This window comes from Alternaria infectoria (assembly GCF_024043175.1).
Source record: "Alternaria infectoria strain BMP 0036 chromosome Unknown scaffold_2, whole genome shotgun sequence".
In the NCBI taxonomy this organism is placed as follows: domain Eukaryota; kingdom Fungi; phylum Ascomycota; class Dothideomycetes; order Pleosporales; family Pleosporaceae; genus Alternaria; species Alternaria infectoria.
Genome location: NW_026250691.1, coordinates 2,661,882 through 2,681,430, shown reverse-complemented (window position 1 = coordinate 2,681,430; position 19,549 = coordinate 2,661,882). Strand labels below are relative to the sequence as shown.

At 53.1% G+C, this 19,549-nt stretch overlaps 6 protein-coding genes across 6 annotated transcripts; 2 read left to right on the top strand and 4 right to left on the bottom strand.

Moving 5' to 3' along the window:
- Positions 1-2,141: 2,141 nt before the first annotated feature.
- J4E92_002287 (uncharacterized protein) lies at positions 2,142-3,937 on the bottom strand (the record flags this gene model as incomplete). The annotated part of the gene is made up of 3 exons (XM_051493692.1): positions 2,142-2,459; positions 2,511-3,519; positions 3,732-3,937. The coding sequence occupies 3 exons, from the start codon at positions 3,935-3,937 to the stop codon at positions 2,142-2,144; spliced, it is 1,533 nt and encodes a 510-aa protein (XP_051356923.1).
- A 603-nt stretch (positions 3,938-4,540) lies between these two features.
- On the top strand, positions 4,541-5,106 carry J4E92_002286 (uncharacterized protein; the record flags this gene model as incomplete). Its single annotated transcript, XM_051493691.1, has 2 exons — positions 4,541-4,612; positions 4,672-5,106. The coding sequence occupies 2 exons, from the start codon at positions 4,541-4,543 to the stop codon at positions 5,104-5,106; spliced, it is 507 nt and encodes a 168-aa protein (XP_051356922.1).
- A 281-nt stretch (positions 5,107-5,387) lies between these two features.
- On the bottom strand, positions 5,388-5,906 carry J4E92_002285 (uncharacterized protein; the record flags this gene model as incomplete). The annotated part of the gene is made up of 2 exons (XM_051493690.1): positions 5,388-5,739; positions 5,899-5,906. The coding sequence occupies 2 exons, from the start codon at positions 5,904-5,906 to the stop codon at positions 5,388-5,390; spliced, it is 360 nt and encodes a 119-aa protein (XP_051356921.1).
- Positions 5,907-15,448: 9,542 nt separating this feature from the next.
- J4E92_002284 (uncharacterized protein) lies at positions 15,449-16,716 on the bottom strand (the record flags this gene model as incomplete). The annotated part of the gene is made up of 2 exons (XM_051493689.1): positions 15,449-16,380; positions 16,455-16,716. The coding sequence occupies 2 exons, from the start codon at positions 16,714-16,716 to the stop codon at positions 15,449-15,451; spliced, it is 1,194 nt and encodes a 397-aa protein (XP_051356920.1).
- Positions 16,717-16,957: 241 nt separating this feature from the next.
- Positions 16,958-17,437, top strand: J4E92_002283 (uncharacterized protein; the record flags this gene model as incomplete). Its single annotated transcript, XM_051493688.1, has 2 exons — positions 16,958-16,996; positions 17,060-17,437. The coding sequence occupies 2 exons, from the start codon at positions 16,958-16,960 to the stop codon at positions 17,435-17,437; spliced, it is 417 nt and encodes a 138-aa protein (XP_051356919.1).
- Positions 17,438-17,810: 373 nt separating this feature from the next.
- J4E92_002282 (uncharacterized protein) lies at positions 17,811-18,760 on the bottom strand (the record flags this gene model as incomplete). The annotated part of the gene is made up of 4 exons (XM_051493687.1): positions 17,811-18,057; positions 18,111-18,501; positions 18,590-18,660; positions 18,723-18,760. 4 exons carry the CDS (start codon positions 18,758-18,760, stop codon positions 17,811-17,813), a joined length of 747 nt encoding a protein of 248 aa, XP_051356918.1.
- Positions 18,761-19,549: the final 789 nt, after the last annotated feature.

Below are 19,549 nucleotides of genomic sequence, written 5' to 3'. Positions count from 1 at the left end.
AGGTATGTAATAGGGGTGCGAGGAGGATGTCGATGCTTTTGGACTGGAAGATATAAGGTGGTGGACGGTGTTGTAGGTGTCTGGGGTAGGTTTTGTAGAGCAGTCGGCGAGGTTTTGATACCTTGGAGGGTGACGGGCGATACAATAGGATTAGCAGAATAGAGGTGTACAATAGCTTTGCAGACTACGATAGGAGTGGATAGAAGCATCTATTTCCTATTGTATTGTATTGAAGTGAGGTGAAAGTGAAGGTGGGATTGTTCTGGTCACTTCGACTACCTACGTTCCCGTATACATGCTCTCATCTATCCAAAGTCTAGGCGGACATGTCTTTACCCACTGTCGATGTAGCCTTCTCGTCATTTCGACCTTATCCCAGAAGTTGTCCCAGTACGCTTTGTTGACTGCTGGGTCGTGGCTGCGAAAATACCGCTCGTGACCCTGATGCCTCATCTCCTGCAACCTGCGAATACAAAAACGCAAGTTAGCGACATCCGCAACCACCTCTCTAGTGACGTCGACCCATGGCTCGCCTGCTTGTTCTTCTAACTCTGACTCTCGTTGCTGAGACTGCAGATGATCGTCCAGTGAAACAACTTCAAATGCGCACCCAGCCCATGGGCCACTTGAGAAGTCGAAGGCTTGTCCTGGTGAAGGACAATCTGGGTTGCTACACGTGAGAACCAAGAATATGTTCGCCAATGTAAGCGCTTGGTCGCTCTCCGGGAGTGGTCGCGATTTATCCTTCGGAACTCTCCTCACCTGTTCCGACAGCTCGCGGTAGAGTCGTTGCATCTTGGGAAGTACTGGCTCCTGGAACTTGGGTAGTGAGTCCCAATCTGGTGCTGGACAGGTTGGCTCTTGCAACTGATCCGAGCGTACGAATTGTCTAGTCGTCATGTTGCGAAGCACCCACTCTCTCTGTGTGTCTCGTAGATTGAACCGATCAAACCGACCAAGATCTCGCTCGATTTTGTCCCGATCCCCCGGTCTTAACGTTAGCTCATACTGTGCCATCTTCAATCCTCGGCCGGCTGTGTATCCACGCATGGGCTCCATGAGAGAGCACCAATCATACGGTGGTCGGCACCTGAAATGGTCCCATCTCCGATCTTTGACACTTTGCTGCGACCTCATTTCCTGACGTCCATTGATCAAGACAGGCGTGTCTTCGACACCATAGTTCCGCATTTGATCGGCGGTGAGCTTTGAATCCTCATGGTGGAACCCAACTTTCTTGCCTACCCAGTTTGTTTTCTGATAGGTCCAGTGTATACGGGCTAAGGCGAGTGGCCACAGACGAGCAGACGAGAGGGATAATGCGACGAAGTCTTCTCGATTGAACTCTTCCACTGAGGGGCGGCTATGCCAGCGTTCATAGCCAAGTGCTTCCCAGTCAACCTCTTCGCGAAGTAGGATGTAATCGAAAATCTGGTCAATGATCTCGTTTGGCAGGCGCTCGAAGAGGTCTCCACTGGGTGGATAGTAGTGCTGGGGCCGTGGGTTCACAAACATATTGTAAAACCAGTACTCGTCTTTCCGCTCAAATAACTTCGGGGTGTCGTCTTTGTATTTGCAGAGTGTATGGTATTGATCGAGCTCCGGACAAATAAGTAAGTAGTAATAAGGAAACCCGAGGACTGGGGGAGGCCCATTTTGTTTACCCTCAATTATAGCGTCCATGTCTTCTGGTCGTATTCACGTTGCTGTTGTCAAAAAGGGACGACGATGGATCTGTAAGAAAAGTTGAGTGATCGCGGCTGCCCCCTGTTAATCAATGTTGATGCGACGCCGCAGCACAGACCTAACCCAAAACGGAAGGAACAGCCCATGTACCCGCCAAATAGACACCTGAGCAACATCAACCAAGACATACGATTTTGGCGCGCGTAAAGGACCTACTATCTATCTTTGCGTCTGAACGTGATGTTCGAATTCTAGCAGCCGGCCGAGGCGAATACATCCAAGGTGTATGGTTTGTGACGTAGCCTGGACGCAATCGCAGCGAATGTTTATTTAACACCTCTCGATGCACATCGCCATTGTTCCATCGCCTCCGACGTGCCCTTTCCCGGCTTTGGCTTGCGAAACGCGCGCGTCGCACCTGCTCTCAGTACTCAGCCACCGCTCTACATCACCACCTACTTCCTCCTCCCATGTTTCGCAATCAAGCTCCTCGACTCACCACACAGCCAAATATGCGGTCCCGCCTCGCCGTCCTTAAGCCCATGTTCATTGATGATATGTTCAATCTGTTTTGCGCGACCGCGGTTGGCGCTCAGGGTAGTGAGGCTCTCGGCCCAGCCGTAGAGGAAGATGGACTTATTGAGGTGGCCGAGTTCGGCGGCGACGGCCGTGGCGGCGCTGGGGAGGTTGTCGGTAATGGTCTCAACGTTGGGTGATTTGACGGTAATGGGGAGAGCGAAGTTGGGGGCCGGGGGGTAGTCGGAGAGTGCGGCCTGGTGGGAATGTTAGCTTTAAATCATATGTAGCTGTATGAGAGTACGTGCCCATTCTTCAACAAGCTTCTCTTGTGACCACGACTCGCAGTCACCCTGTCGGAGAAGTAGATCCGCTCTTGTCTTCTCTGTATCAGTTGCCAGAGTCTGCACTATGAGGTTCATCTGCTCGGCAGCTTCGCGCGTGCACACCATGGGATGCGCGCCGATAGCAGGATACAAATGTGTCGGTAGCAGGTGCTCTTGAGCCTCCTCCTCGATCTGCGCGCGCACTTCGCCCGGATACCAGTCCAGTATCGGGCAAGGCTTATGGGAAATGTCGGATATGAGGGCTAGTAGAATAGTGCAGTCGATGTTTAATGTATCGCTGAGGGCCCGGGACCTATCGATGAGTAGACGCGGTAGAACAGCGTCTATGGAGAGGGCGGGTGGAATGTCGTCTCCGCATTGTACTATCGCACCGGTAGCGCGTATCTTGTTGATGATCATGTCGATAGCTGGCGTTTTTCCAGCAGTTATTCGCGTTAAGACGAAGCGCACCTTGGGTGGTCGGCCTCGAATAGGGTTTGCGCGTGCAGCTCTTGCAAGACCTCGAGCGTTTCGCACCACGTCGATTTGGTCTTCATCGTCATCGTCGTCTTCCGGCGGAGGCGGCATGTCTTCATCGTCTTCAGAGTCCGAGTCGTTCACCCAACCCAATTTCGCGAGATCGAAGAGAATACGCTTTTCCGAGACGGTTGAGACTCGTATCCACTCTGCACCCTCTTCCGCAACGATGTCGACGAGCGCGGAAGTCTTGTTCTTGGCTTGACTTCCTTTTGCCAGGCTGACTCCTTTTGTTGTGCTCTTTCCTGCTGGTGCTTTGTGCCGGTCCCAGAAGAAGTATTTGCGGAAGCTTTGGATTCCCATTGACCGCTTTGCCGCGCCCCAGAGTGCCTCGTAGTAGAGAAGATTTGAAGATACAATGTAATGCCGGGCTTTTTCCTCATCCATTGACGATCCCGCGATCTTCTGCAGGAAGGCTAGCTCGTTGCGCATGTCATTTCGTAGATTTCGGTATCTAGTACAGTTAGTTATGGTCTGAGGCTGCCGATCTAATCACGAAGCAGCTCACCCTCAGATGCACCTCCCCTGGAGGTATACGCTATGTTGCATACTGTCAATGTGAAAGCAAACCCACCGCGAACACGTCCAGGGTAATATGAGGTTCAATCTGGGAAGGCGGGGAACCTTCGTGTAGATCACCATATTATGACAATTGCATAGACGTACTCAACTGGATTGTAAACCTTCCCGACTTTTTGCTTCTCAAGAACCGCGGCAATATACGTCTCTACCTCGTTGTTGAGATGGTTGCCACGTGCCACTAGCTCTTGGATTGTAGATTCGAGCTCAGCCCTCGGGGTGGGCATTTTGCCGTCGGTCTGCTCTTCACCAAGACCAATTTGGCTGAAGTCGTTGGTAATGGACTCTGCCATGATCGCCTCAGACCGGGTAAAACTGGATAGGCTTGCAGCCTACACTATGATGAAAACTAGCAAATCGGAAGATCGGGCGACAACGTAGGCTCCAGATCGTCAGCTTGTTCCTTGGATGGGGTGTGGTGGTGCCACTCTTGTGGTAAGTCTGGTCAGTTTGATGGTGCACGCAGGGCAGGTGAAGTACTGCACTCGCTTAGAATTTAGCGAATCCCTCCTCTTCCTATTCAGCTCCCAGCGTCCGAGAATTGCTCCTGGTGAGTAGTAGTCCGGGGTGGTGGAGAGTTGATAGAATAGATTTCGATTTCTGAAGATGAAGTACGGGAGCCCTGACTCAAGCACTAGTCAAACCGTGGAAGGTTCTCGGGTGGTGGCGCAAGCACCAAACTGCTGTTGCCTGATAGGTTGTTTCTCGCGTCAGCCCTTTTCAGCATCCTAGGTTCCTGTCGCGTGGTACCTGGGTAGAGTCGCGATTCCAGTCTGGCCCGACGATTCCCCGACCGACCCCGCCAAAAGTTGCCCGCATACCGAACCCACGCACCGACCACCGACCACCATCCTCATCTCTCTCTCACCCTCTCCCCCAGACACCACCGACCCACCATGCCGTACTTCGCGACGAGCCAGGAGTGGTACGAGCAATCGTCGCTCCTGCTAAAAGCGCGACCGACATCCGTATGCCAAGCTCCACTGCACACGCACGCACGCGACCCGCCTTCTAATCTCGCTACTAGACACGCATCACGTCCAAATACTCGGTCCTCAAGCCCACCGCCTCCAAGATAAAGAAGCGCCAAAAGTACGAGGAGAAGCGAGCTTCGAAGCCTACAGATACCACCGCGCGCGCATCGTCACCGCCGCCGCAATCGCAGAATCCCGAAGAAGTCACCGTGTTCTTCACGCTCAAGACGTATGATCCGGAGTCGGGGACATGTCTGCAGTATGAGACGAACAAGGGTGCCGAGGTGGGGAGGTTGATTGGAAATCTGGGCAGGCTGGGAAGGCACATGGCAGCGCTGCCGGAGATAACGGACGATCTGAGTATGCCAGCTGGCGGCGAGGCCACATCCACACCACAGGTTGACGAAGGCGGGGATGTGAAGATGGGCGGCGTCCCAGCGGCTGGTGCGGGAACTGGAGGCAAGAAAAAGAAGAAGGGCAAGAAATGAGGAATGGGACTTCACGAGCATACCATACTGCACGCGCCGAGCAGGGCACCCAAGGCGGACGAAGACATCGCGACGCACACATACGATACCACGAGGCCCATAGGGGATGTCGGTTGCGATTGAATGATTGATAAGAGGTTGGGGCATATACGGTGCACAGGCTGCGAGATGAAGATACCCAATTCCACATTCAGCATGCCCGTCTGTGAACTTCTCACACCTGCCGTTCACTTCCACAACCAGCATGCCCATCCATGACCTTCCCACACCCGCCGTCCATACTAGAACTTCCTAACAGCCTTACCAGCAGCCTCAGCGTACGAGACACCCTTCATACGCTCCATGCGCTCCTTCAGCTTCTCCTTACGCTTCTCAGCCTTGCGCTCCTCTTTCTGCTTCTCCATCCGCTCCTTGCGCTCCGCCTCCTGCTTTTGCTTCTCAGCCGCCGTCTTGCCGACGATTTCCCACTCGGCCTTGTCCTGCTCGTGCAGCGCTTCGTCTTTGTCTACGACGTCCCAGGTGTCTTCGCTGTTGTTGGCGCTCGACTCGGAGGCGTGTAGACCGGCGTTGTTGGTTTGGTTGAGGAAGTCCTTGAGGTCTGACGGCGGGCCTTGGACCGCGGTGGTAGGCACGCTGGAGGACATCGTGGTGACTTGATGACTAGTCTGCTTCGCTGCGGGTATTATGATTTGAGTGAGTGAACGCAGGGTTGAGGGGAAGTATAAGATCTGAATGTGGTGAGCGTTCAATGATAGTGGTTTACTTGGTTCGTGGGAATGGTTATTGTCCTACACTGACATATTACAGAAAGTATATATACTGGCCCGCCCGGTCGCAGTCCCTTCAATTCGCAACTCTCATTCACAGCTCAGTTGCTGCAGTGAATGTCGAGTCACCACCGCGCAACCATGCGTGCGTCACATTGCGCCATTGAAAGGCGGCGAATCATACTCTCTCGACAAAACCATGGTTCTCGCACGGTGGGCGCGCTCGCACACGGGATTTGGATAACGGTTAGGATAAAGCTTCCTGAATTGGCCGAATCACAGGTTTCATGGATCCGATACGTTATGTTAAACCTGGCTGCGAGACTGTTGGCGAGCGCATGCATGCTGCCAGATTGATGTTGCTCATGTTGATGGTGGTGTTGCCTGTCAAGATTCCGAAGGGCGCAGCTGATTGAAGCTCGGCTATGAAGTGGTGGTAACAACGTAAGCTATACTGGAACGATCGCAGCCTCAACCGTTAAGTAGCGCTCTTCCCCAAACGTCCCAAACTAAAAAGCCAGCGCGGAGTACGTGCCACGGCGGCATGTTGGCGGGTGTTTGAAACTCGCGAGGCGTATGATCGAGCCAGGCTGCATGCCATTGTTCCCGTGAGTCGCCCCTCCGCTCGCGGATGATTTCCTCCGGATCGCACACCATGCCTGGGTGGAAGTCGCAATGGATAAGAGGGTGCTCACCGTTGGTAACTTGCTCCAGGACCTCCGGAAAGGTCTCGTATAAGTATGCCTTGCGGAGTCTGCGCTCGCGCCAGCTTGGCTGCGGTAGAATATGCCGTGCATAACTGAGATCCAAGGCAGTCTGCCATGCGGCATCTCGCTGGAGAATGTTGAAGACCTGTGTAGTCTCTGCGGGGGCGGAGTCGCATTCAAAGGTTAGCTTGAAAGAGCCCTCGGGCATACCCAGGGAGGGTAATATAGATGCTTCTGCCATCCACTTCGCAACTGCCCTTGATACGTGGCTGGAGCTCAGTCGATCCTCTTCTGAGTCTCGCCCGCCTAACTGGTACCGTATTACAGTGGTTACGGGGAACGCGTTTCTCCAGAGACTGATACGCCTATGTACGCGCAACTTTGGGTGGTCACGACAGAACGATATCAGGCCCCTGCCATGGCATTCTGGGAACGAAATAGACTCTCGGTCCTCGATGAGTTCAATTTGTCGCACGTGCTCACGCGTCTCGACGCGGAGAGACCGAAGGAAACGTATTGCGCATGCTGCTGCTGACAAGCAGTGTTTCACACTCCCGACCTGATCATGAGTTCTGGTTATGTCGACCAGTTGCTGGAGTTCGCGGTCGAATGTAGCCGCAAGGTCGCGACCGTGTATGCCCGAGGCGCAAGCACCAAACCTTCCCTCTGCACCACGTGGGAGTCTGCCCTCGTTGGGCGTTGACCAGGGTTCGGGATTCACTTTTCGTAGACTTCGGCGCTTGCGCTCGGAACGTTTGCCGCCTAATTTGGGGTGGTGTTTGCGATCATACAACAGATTCAGTGTAAAATGAACAAAATCGCGATACGTCGATGGTGGCTCTCCCAAGGTGTTCGGGCGTCCACCTCGCGCTCCTAGTGTCGGCAAGACCCGTGAGAATTGTGGATATTTGACGGATACTTCGTTTTGGATCGCTTCAGTTAACAGACGCGGAGCTAGGAGATTAAGTATTTTGAATTTGACGAGGTGTAATTCGATCAGCGCTCGGTGGAATAGGAATGCATGCGTTCGAATGGCATGTGGGTAGGTTGTGCAGAACACGACCTTGTTAAGCCGCAGAGCAAGGCCTCGAAGCTCGAATGCGGCCGCACGACAAGTGTATGTCAACGACAAATCGACAGGGAGCTTGTTGGTTTCGAAGTTATACACTAGGCCATCTTCGTCGAACAAGTAATGGTGGTAGATGAGATCTCGAAGTTCCCTGGGGAGGCGAAAGAGGCGCGATTGAAGCTGAGGGTTCGGAGGCGGCATAGTGGATATCGCATCGCGTTGGACTGCAGATGGTGGAGACCCACAAGACAGTCTGTCGCAGAGAGGTAGCAGGTCTTCATTGCCCATATCTTATGTAATTATGAACGATGTGTCCCACGTTGTTGCCGTGATGGAGATATACATGTGGAGGGAGGGCAAGCGTGACTCATCAGCAACAGAGTCTGTCAAAGCCGCCTCCAAAGACGTGAGTCAGGTACTCCAGAAGGGCGCATTCGATCCTTCGTGACAGGCGTTGATTGCAGCCTGTATGTTACCTCGGTATACCGCGGTGAGAGCTAGCTCACACGTGTGAACAGCAGAGACGGAACTGAGTTCGCGCGAGCTCCAGCCGAAGAATAGAGTGCGCTATTGACGCCGACTGGAGCGTGCATCCATCTGGGCTCTTCGATCGTTCGTCTTGAATCGAGCAACGTGTCGTCAGTGAAAAGAGGTCATAATTGATCCATGGGTTTGTCGAGGTATGTCTTCGTCGGACTTCTGATTGGCGCGTTGGATGTGGCTGCCTAAGACGATTTAGTGTGTCGGCGCTGACGTCACCGACGCGTCTCAACGAACCGCATCGTGTCTGTTTCCAGCAACCACAACCGCGCACCGGACGCGTACTTTCCCGCCAACGCCTGTGTTCGACATCACCTGCCTTCAACAACCCTTCAACAACCCTGCGCCTACATCTGCTGCCTAGACGAGCGAGCTATACCTGGTACACGCAACAAACATGGCGCATCGTGGCCTTACCGAGGCCTTCGGATTGTCGCAGCTGGCCGAAAATGGGAGGCCACGGTTACGTGCCGTTGCGCTCTCTGGTAGACCAACGTAGCCTGACCAGATGACCATGTCTTCAATCCTGCGTGGTTTCAAGTCCAGGTACAAAGACACCACTCTGCCTCTCGCAGTCTTGCAACCGACCACCACAATATCTTCACAATGGAGTCAACTCAATTTATCAACCACTCCGACACACCTGGCCTCGCCGGCTCTCACCTCGAACGTATGAACGATCACGCATCTACACTGCCGGCAATGCTGCGCCTTCCACGCGAGCTGAGAGACCTCATTTACGAGCATTATGTCCAGGTCGACGGTGGCTACATCCATAACTTCGAGGTATGACAATGACGATGGAATGCGTGTCAGACATACACTAACCTCCACCTTCGCAGACAAACCGACTTCTACAGGCCGACGGTTCTCCCATCTCCACCGGCCTCGCTCTCACATGCCGCCAGATTGCAGCCGAAATGCAAGGGCTTGCGCTCGGGCAGAATACCATCACCTTTTATACCCATTTCTCTGAGTCCTCGCGACAGCAAGCCGGCCTATTCCAAATGACGATGTATACTCTAATGTTCCGTAAGAAGGTCCAGCTACAACATCTCACACCTCGGCTTCTATCATACGACATGGTACAAAGGGCAATCGACGCATACCCGCAATTCGCTCAGATATTTGACGGCTGGACGCCGCACCAGTCTATCGTCGCCTTCCACAAGCGAGATTTCGATTGCGGAGAAGCACCATCCACGTGGGACGACTTCATTCAATATGTTTTCCACCTGCTATCGAAGCACCCCGCATTCCACGACGAAATGGTGCCTATGCCGCGAACCGGGAAACCAGGGGAAGTCTGCGACCTGCGAGCTCTCAGTGAGACCTCTCCGGCACCTTGGCTCATACCAGATCTCCCCGAACTCAGCAGGCTCGCAAGCATTGCAGATGTCGAACCGGGAGTACCGATGTATTACCCCAGACCGGAATACCGCCATTCGGCGGCGTCTGTAGCACTGCGTTTTTTACACGCAATTCCGTCTTCGTCCCTCAGCCAAGTGCGAACCGTGATACTTCAGGAGGAATGTGAATCAGGTGTGAATGCAGCGTCCCACGGAAGAGGGTTCATTCCTCTGTGTCAATTCAATCGACGGCTCCGCGTCCAACGTATCGTGAACATGTGGAGCAGCGTATTTCGGCCACGGCCTGCATCACGGATCGACTACGTAACCGCCATGGATGGCGACACCCCCGATCGTATGAAAGATGACCGTTTGTACTCATCGACGATCACTAAAGCAGTTGGAACATGGATCGCTGAAGCTCAGGCATTGCCATCACTTGGGATGCCTCGAGATTCGCTCAGCGTACTATTGGACGGCAGTCCTACGATCGAGCACACCCAGAAAGTGTTCAAGATCGTGCAGCGAGACGTCGCCTGGCAATCTGCTCTCGATGCTGCATATGCTCGAGGTCTTTTACCTACCCCTTCCTGGTATGAGCGACGAACTCGCGTTGGATACCAGTACGAAGGGCTTCCAGCTGCGATCCGCAGCATGTCACCCGAAGGTGGGCCAATCAGCTGCAATTTTGACATTGGGCAACCGGAAGATGTCGAGAGCGTTCTTAGGCTGCACCATGGCTGGTCGTTACAACAATGGCAACAGGGTTGGAATAGGCACCAGTCGCATAGCTTCCAAACCGAGTACCCGTTGCCTCCATGGCATGTACTCAAGTGGCTGCGTGTGATGATGGAGTGGTGAACGGGGGATAGAGGACTACTGGAATGGTGGAATTCTTCTCATCACAAGCCAACGATGAATTCACTCAAGCTTCTAGTTCTTATGGGGTTTGTCTTTTTTCAACTCCGACCATAGACAAAGAATATCAACAAATACATGAATTCATGCTCTGCCTTTCAGGATCCTGCGCCCGGTTCTGCTGCCTGGGGCCTCGCGCCTAGCGTGATTTGGTGCCGTGCAACGACACGCGTCGGTTGGATAGAGTGCGCGACGTCGGTGAATCAAAGGCAGCGCTCGTCGGAGCAAAGGTTGCATTCATGATGTTTGGGTGCGCAGCGCGGAATCAGAGATGTGTTGCAACGGACAATGCATGTGGTGACTGCAGCGAGTATGGAGGGCAGCTGGTGCCCAGGTGCCGAATGCACACTAGTATTGATGAGGTAAAGTGCGTCCACCTCGGCTCGGTACTAATCGTCGCTGTCTCCGCGAAAAGACACCTACCCACTACCAACGAAGCTTCATCAGATACGCGTCGCATTCTGCGTGACCAATGATTCATGTATTATAGGCATTGCTATTGGTCTGACTATGTAACCCCACGACAAGCCGGCTGGTGAGAAGGCATGTAACCTTGGTACAATCTCGATTACCAGTCATCCCAAGGGTCTGCCGCTATCACTGTACCGTGCAAATTTGAGCCTTCAGGCAGCAGCCAGCTACAGTTGCATTACCAATGCGGTACAGTCGAGTGGAAAGCTGATCTTGCAACTGTGGTCTTCCGGGCTTCGCGCTCGAGCTTCAATTGTCTTCGTGAGATACTTTGGGTGTGCACATTGGTGGGTTGGTAAGTCGATAACGGTGGTTTGTCAGGGCTGTTCGTTGGAATGGTCGTCTCCATACTCACAACTGTGGTCTTTCAAGCGTCAGAGGGCTTCCATGGCCTCTGCTACTTATTTGCAGCAGACGCCACGTCCACTTGCTTTCAATCACCTATCCCCATGACTTTCAAGGAATTTACTAATATCCAGCTCACTTATCGGGTCCACGAAGCGATGATCGCTGAATACCTACCTACGCTGATAACGGAGTATTGGACCCCCTTTACCAAGGAGCTTCTCATTAGGGAAATCGTGTACTTTCTTTTCGCAATATTTGTGTTCCCATTATTCAGAGGGGTCCTTCTTCACGTCAGGAGATGTCTGTTCACTATTATCAAGAGATGTCTCGTTATCCGCATTCCTTGGGAACCTCTGTTCGCTCGCGTCAAAGGGCTTTTCTCCAAGACTCCAGCACCCAAAACCATGCGCTGTACGACCATGGCCATGGCCTCACCCAGTCGCCCAACGCATATGCAACTTCAGTCACCACTCTTTCGGCTACCGCGGGAACTACGAGATCAGATCTATGAGGATTACCTCCTTTGTGATACGGGCCTGGAATACGACTTCGACAGGAACAAACTGACGCGGGCGGACGGCGAACACATCGATCTATCACTGACGTACGCGTGTCGTCAGGCCGCAGCTGAGCTGCACGGCCTCGCTTTACGACTCAACACAGTTACTTTCTGTACCGCAAGGCGGAGTGAATCAAGCAACAATCTAGGGTTATTTTGCGCTGCTTTAAGAAAGCTGCACAGGAACAAGAACCGTTTACTTGACGAGATAGCGCGGTCTGGCTTGACAGACAAGTCAGAAGCGTTCATCAGTCTCGTTTATCCTCAATTTGCTCCTCTTCTGCGGGCGTGGAGAAATGATGGCCCGATCATGCCAGTGTTCCACACAAATTACGGTCATGGCGAGCCACCTTCCGTGTATCGCGACTTCGTCAACTTCGCTTTACACGTCCTGAAGGATAGCCCGCACTCCAGCAAGTCATCTTGTCTGCCAAGATTACCGCACCTCGAACCTTGGCAATACCCGGATGATGAGGTGCTCGGGGAGATCGTTAGCATCGTATTCGCTGGAGATAGCTCTGTCTGTATTATGGGACCGGATAGGTGTCTTGTCTCCGCGGCTAGTTGCGCCATCCGGTTCTTAAAGTCTCTCCCAACTTCAATACGCTCTGAACTCAGACAAGTCGACCTGATCGAAGACCGCGAGTCTGTCGCATATCCAGAATGTCATGTAAGAGGTCTGATTCCGTTCTGTCAGGAGAACGAGAAACTGCGGATTCACCGACGCGTGGATTTGTGGTGGAATTTACTTTGGGGGTTTCATGGGGGCATACATATGATGTGTTCAAGCGCTGTAGTGAACACTGTTGCCGAATGGATGGTCGAAGCGATGGCATTACCTCTTCTAGGCATGCCTAGCAGGGCCTTCAAGATAACTTTCGAAGACAGCGAATCCGCGCCAGACCAAGTCTGTTGGATCTTCGATGTCTTACAGCGACACGTAGCATGGCAAGTCGCTTTAGACTTGAGCTTCGAGCGCCAAGGCTTACCCACCCCTACCTGGAATGATCGCAGGCTGTGTGCTGCAGCCGACTACGACGCACTTCCACAGATCTTGCAGAATCTCAGCAGTCACGATTCGTTCATACATTACGACGCTTTACCGGGAAGTACATACGACCCCGCAAGAATCATCGATCAGTTCGAGGGAGAGTCGATCACTGAATGGCAGGAGTATCGTCGGAAGCACTATGCGCCAAGCTTCATCGGCTTCCCGAAGAATAAACCACTGTGGTGTCGCTAACGCTGCTATCTATACGAAGACTTAGAGCGATGAAGAACGTGGATGCGATGACAACGCATTACTGCCTCACACCTAGCGGGATTCTGACTGCTTGAACGATCGCAAGAGCACCCAGCCTTTCGATAATGTTAGTTAGCTTTATCGTCTTCGCTGCGAAGATTAGTCTCAACTCTTTGCTATACAATACAAATGTTTAATCACTGTTCGGATACCCCCATACACAGAAATCTTACGTACCCATCAATGTATTCATGAGCAAGATGAGATGGAAGCTCGGTATCGTGAACCTTCGTTGCGGCTTTGTACATTACAGCTATCTACTCTAGACTTCGTGATAATCTAGGCACAAGAACGCTCAACGTATCCACCAGATTTCTCGTGATGCTGGCTAATAAGTACGTTTAGTTTACGCGTAAAGATCACGCACATTGCGAAGATACTCATCAGGATCCTCTTCCGTCCTGTCCGGCGAGGACCACCAAGCCAAAGGATCATCGATCAGAACCATTCGATGATCCCAGATCCCCAATCTACTCTTGAAATCTGCAAGAAGCCGGGTACGTCTCTTTTGCTTCCTCAGATAATAAGGGCTATTAACCCTATCTTTATCCACAGCGTGAACGACGAGTACTTCAAGAGAACGCTTAAACCTTAGCAGCTCTGATAAGTACCACCAAGCCACCTCGTCTTCATAACAGAAACCACACCCCGCACGGAATTTTTGCCGTTCCCAATCCGGGGGAATTAGGAAAACCAACTCGCGGAGTCGCGGGAGATTTCCCAGAATGGTGACGAGCGACTTGCATAAGTCAACCCAGGTTTGCCTTTGGCTGCACAAGGTGTGCTCTGAAAACTCCGGGCAGACGTGTCGGTAGTAGGCAATAGTGCCATTATTACCGTAAAGACGAGTATCATCCATGTGTACCGGTTCGTCATCATTGAGAAAGGGTGGTTTTATGGTCACGGTCTTCAACCATCCGCGATTAACGGGTCCGATGTGATTGAGGAATCGCAGCAATTCGAGGTGGTCGTACGGACTCCAAAAGGCGAATCTATTCTCGCCATAGAGGATCTGAGCGCATTCATCGTGCATGGCGCTGCATGTACGCAGGAGACTGAGCGCTAGTTTGGTTGGGTGTTTGCCGACAGTCTTGTAGTAGACAAGGTAGATGGGATAGTTCTGGACGAGAACGTAGCGGTAAATCTCGACGCGCAGTTCGGTTGGAAGCTTAAGGAAGGGGAACGGTAGGTCAACCTGCACCTCTGAGCATGAAACTTCCATGGCATCATCTGGTAAACTTACGAGCTTACGCAAGCTCTTCTTATGATCGAACAGTGCGCGATTCGATCTGTAGGGTTCCAGTTCTTCGGGTGTAAACAGAGGCTCTGGTGCGAAGATTGGTTGTAACTCGCCATCGTCGTCTTTTACCCAGTCCACGGGCTTCTTCTTAATAGCGTCCTTGGGCTTGAGGATAAGATCGTTGTGCTTGCTAGCACGATTTGAACGGCGCAGTCGTGCCATGATGTAGTTTCAAAAGTAGTTGCACTACAACAACAGAGTTGAGTGCTCCAGAAGGAGTAGATTCAGGACAAGAAGGCGAACAGCAGACCGATATAGGTGCTTGGAATACACCCAAGAGGTACCACCCCAAGTCCGTGCACCCTCCGCCCAATTGCAAAAAGAGGGCAATCAGATCGTGGTGAAAGCAGAGCGTAGTAAGACTTTCATTCATCTAAATTGTCGATATTGAAAGTCTCTTATAGAACATTAAGCATTAGACTTAGACTCGGACTCGAACGTACTACACAGGTGGCAAAAGAGTTGCTTTTCTAAACCTAACACATCACAGTAAGATCACCAAGCGAGGAAGTCGAACTCCTTACCTGTTAACCTTACCTTGACGTCTCTGCACTACTGGAACCATCGTGCTTGTAACTTACATTAATACCTACCCAGGCAAAAACCGCGAGCAAGGAAGATAATTTGGAAAGAAAGAAAAGCTAATAAAACATGCGGAAGAAAGTTCACCTTGCCCTACCCATTCCGGCCTACCAAACCTGTGCGAAACCTGGGGTGATGAAGATCGTGACTGTAGTCGACTAAAGGGTGACGCTGTACCTTTGCTTTACCAAAGAGTCGAGATCGAGACGTGGAGTGCTAGTCGACGCGAATGCGATGACCGATCGAAAGCCTAGAGGAGACACGTCGACAACCCTTACCATCCTGACCTGTAACGCAGTGTTGAATGGTCGAACGTCAAGAGCAGAACAAACTCGATCTTACCCTCAGAGCCGAGAAAGGGTGAGGCGAAGAAAGGGGAGGTAACCTTTGACAAACCCTTGCAGAAGATACGTGAGCCATCGAGCGGGCCTAGTATCTGCGGCGCTGGCTTCGGTCGTCGTAGCTGTCGCCTTCGTAGCCGCGCTTCCTCGAGCCGTCGTCGCGGCCTCCACCACCGTACCCACCGTCGCGGTCGCGGTATCGATCTCTGCTGCCGAGCGGTTCGTTGTTAGCGCCGCTGGATCCTCGGTCGTAGCCACCACCACCGCCGCCGCGTCGGTCTTCGTATCGTCCTCCACCTCCACCGCGGTCGCCTCCAAATCCACCCCCGCCTCCTCGGTCGCCGCCAAAGCCACCGCCTCGTGGACCACGGGGACCAGCAGGGGCGCCATCGGGAGGTCCATAGCCGTTGGACTGGTAGCCGATACCTCCGCGACCACCACCAAAGTCACCTCGACCGCGGCCACCGAAACCTCCTCGTCCACCGCCAAAGCCCCCTCGGTCACCCCCGAATCCGCCGCCAAAGCCGCCACGGCCACCACCTCGTCCGCCGAAACCTCCACCGAAGCCACCGCCGCGGGCTCCGAAGCCACCAGGGCCGGCTGGAGGTCCTCCAAATTGGCTGCCTCCTCCGCTTGGCCCGCGAGCAGACGGGCCCTTGGTGTAGCCTCGTCCGCCTAGACCGCCACCGAAGCGACGCGGGCGCCATCCAGAGACTGTGCGGCCGCGCTCGACATCTACAAGCACGCGTCGATCCTTGATTTTGATACCGTCTGTCTCCTTGTATGCAGCCTTCATGTCCTTCTCGCGCTCGAAGACAATAAAAGCATAGCCGCGCTTTCGCTTCTTGGGTGGCGCGTCGGCGGGCTGGGTGACGTCTTCAACGATCCGAATGCGCTCGATGGGACCGTAGCGACCGAATTCGCGCTCAAGGTCATCGGAGGTGACGCCATAGGATAGGCGAGAAACGAACAGCGTCTTGAAGGCGTCGCCCTGTACTTTGGGATCTTCGACGGGTTTGTCTAGATAATGTTAGTGAGTGATGCAAACAATAATTGCGCACGCAAGCGAACGAGCGCGCGTGGTGATGTCGTACAATCCTTGACCCCTTCGGTAAGCAGATACTCCTGTTTCTCCTTCTTTTCGAGCTTCTTGCGATCGCGCTTCTGCAGCCAGCTGTCGGTGGGCACGTAGCCGTCGTTGTCTTTGTACTCCCTCAGCGCCTCCATGTACTGGCCAATGCCGCCAATCTTGGGCGTGCAGCGCTTCTCAGGCGCGTGGTCGGAAGGCTCGACCCAGCGCAGCGGCGGCCGCGGGGCGAACAGGTTCAGCAGCATCGGGGGGAGTAGATGCGTCATGTTGGCGAGTTTGTTTCTGGAATGCGCTCCAGACGGCGATGTGGAATAGTTGGAATATGAGGAGTGGAGGGCGCGACGATGAAAGTCGATGTTTGGGAGTTGGGGCGTTCGAGGAAGCTGCGACGCGGAGTTCGCACTAGCGCAAACCTAGGCTGTGACCACCGCACGTGAGATCTGGGCCCGACTTTGGACTTTGAGATTGGTGAAAGCACCGCCGTCACCACCGCAATTGCCCGCCAACATGCCTCTCTCGGCTATCAAGACGGTCGCAAAGGGTCAGGTATGTTTTCGCGGGTTCATTTGTCCCGACATTTGTCATCCTGAATGCTAATCACGACCGCAGAACGGCGTAGGAGCCTTTGTCCTGCCGTGCAAGTCCATCACCTTCCACTACTGCAACTGGTGGGGGTCCTCGAAAGGCATGAACGCCTTCCTCAAAGCCTCTCTCCCCGCCTTCGCCAATCGCAACCCTCAGATCGAAATCTCCGTCAGCCCGCGGCCACGCCACCACCCCGTAATTATCGCAAACTACATCAACGGCGCCCAGCGGTCAATATGTGTGAGGAACCTGCAAAATGAGGGTGTGAGGGAAAAGGCAGAGATGTTAAGGAACAGCACAGGAGAGAAGAACAGGAGGCTGGATGGTCGACCAGTGAAGAGTCTGAACGAGAACGTCAGGGGCATCTGGAGTCCGTTCCACGGCAGCAAAATCAACATGTGAAGGATTGAAGGTGAAGGAAGACGAATATAACACGCGACGATATCCAGCGAGAAACATGGCAAGGCGTAGCGGCATATCGACCAGAGCTCTGCCTCTATGACATGAATGTCAAAGGACCCGACTTTTTTCGGCATGCCCAAGAGGATGTGAACGACATACACTGCCTGGGGAGTTCATAAACGCTGTACAAACAATGTATCAAAAACACAAGGTTCACGAAACTTGCAGAGCCCAAAGCGATGATCTTCATGCACGTTCATTTTGCTGAATCTACATAGGTCCTAGCCAAGTCTTCTTTTACTTCATAAGATCATAACCATTCGCTCTCGAAGCAAGCTCCAATCATTTATAGACGAGCATCGCTTCGAGGCATTCATGCCTGGTTGGCGTTGATGATGTCAACGAAGGCAGGCTTCAAGCTAGCACCGCCGACAAGGAAACCGTCAATGTCGGCCTGCTTGGCAAGCTCCGCGCAGTTCTTCTCTGAGACACTGCCACCGTACAGGATACGGGTCTTCTCGGCAGCCTCGGCAGAGACCTCCTTCTTGAGCCACTCACGGAGGGCGGCGTGGACTTCTTGTGCTTGCTCGGTGGTTGCGACCTTGCCGGTACCGATGGCCCTGTTCTACGTTAGTGATTGAACATGAAAATTATCTTTATAACCTTGACGCACCAGATGGGCTCGTAGGCAACGACAATCTTGCTCCAGTCCTTGACCTTGTCCGCGACAGCCTTCAGCTGCTTGGTGACAACGTTGACGGTCTCGCCCGCCTCGCGCTGCTCCAGGCTCTCACCGCAGCAGAGGATTACACTGAGACCGTTGTCGATGGCAGTCTTTGTCTTGCTGGCGACGAAGTCGTCAGTCTCTTGTAGGATCTGGCGACGCTCAGAGTGACCAAGGATAGCCCAGGTGATACCGCTGTCCTTGAGTTGTTGAGCCGAGATCTCGCCGGTGAAGGCACCGTTAGGCTTGTCGAAGACGTTTTGCGCCGCGACCTCGATGCCCTTGCGGAGGTGCTCGCGTGCGAGGAGGAGGTAGAGCGCTGGTGGTGCGATGACAACCTCTGTCTCTAATGTCAGTGTTCCGTCCTTTTCGTGGTGTGATAAAGTTCTGCGCTTCTCTCGGATCGCTGGAAATATGTTTCGACGTACCTGTGTTCTGATCGAGCTGGGCCTTGTTGAGGTTCTCGACGAGCGACTTGATGGTCTGAATGTCGCCATTCCTTTAGACTTGTCAGCTTCTCTTCATCTTCTCCAAGCACTCACAGCTTGTGAAAGTACCCACATCTTGTAGTTGCCGCCGACGAAGAATTGACGAGCCATGTTTGCGGTTGGATTGATTGTGTTTGCGTGAAAATATGTTACGTTAGGGTATAAGGGTGTGGGATAGTGATTGAGTGTCGTGAATGAGGAAGGCACGGAATGTTGTTGTTGTTGAGCAAGAGCAGCACGCACTTCTTACAGCTTAGTGGGGTGACGCGGGGCTAGTGACGTCTGAGGGCTCTGAGCTGTGCTGTACAGTAACAGCATCCGGCAAAACTCGGGCTTGAGCGAAGCATTACTGAAAAACAATGGGGACGGTGATCCAATAGGAAATCTCTTCAGCGAATTGGCAAGTGTCGCGACGTTTCATTATACATCCTGTGGGACCCGATGCCAGGCAGCTACGGAAACCATGCCGTTGCACTGCGGCATTTACATCTAATGATGTATGCTTCAAATCTACATGTGTCGAGAAGAGAAAGACGGGTTACAGTGTCCATCACCTACTTGGTGTTTCCGACTGGATGAAGCGATGACGAAAGAGTGGGGTCACCCACTTGATCATCCCGCAGCGCTCGTTAGCTTTCAGCCTCACAGCCGGCCGAAATCCTTTACATGCACGGCCTTAACACCGCATTCCACCACACGACCATTGCCGGTACCCTAATGTCATCCGAAACGCAAGACTCTCCCACTGTTCACGGCTTGTCGGTCACACCGCTAACGCAATGCTCCCATTGGCACTCCCCGCTTGACATCATCGCCATCAAGCATTTCTGCTGCCAGAAGTTCTACGCATGTATCAGTTGCCACGATGCATGCGAGTCTCATGGGTGTGATATCTGGCCT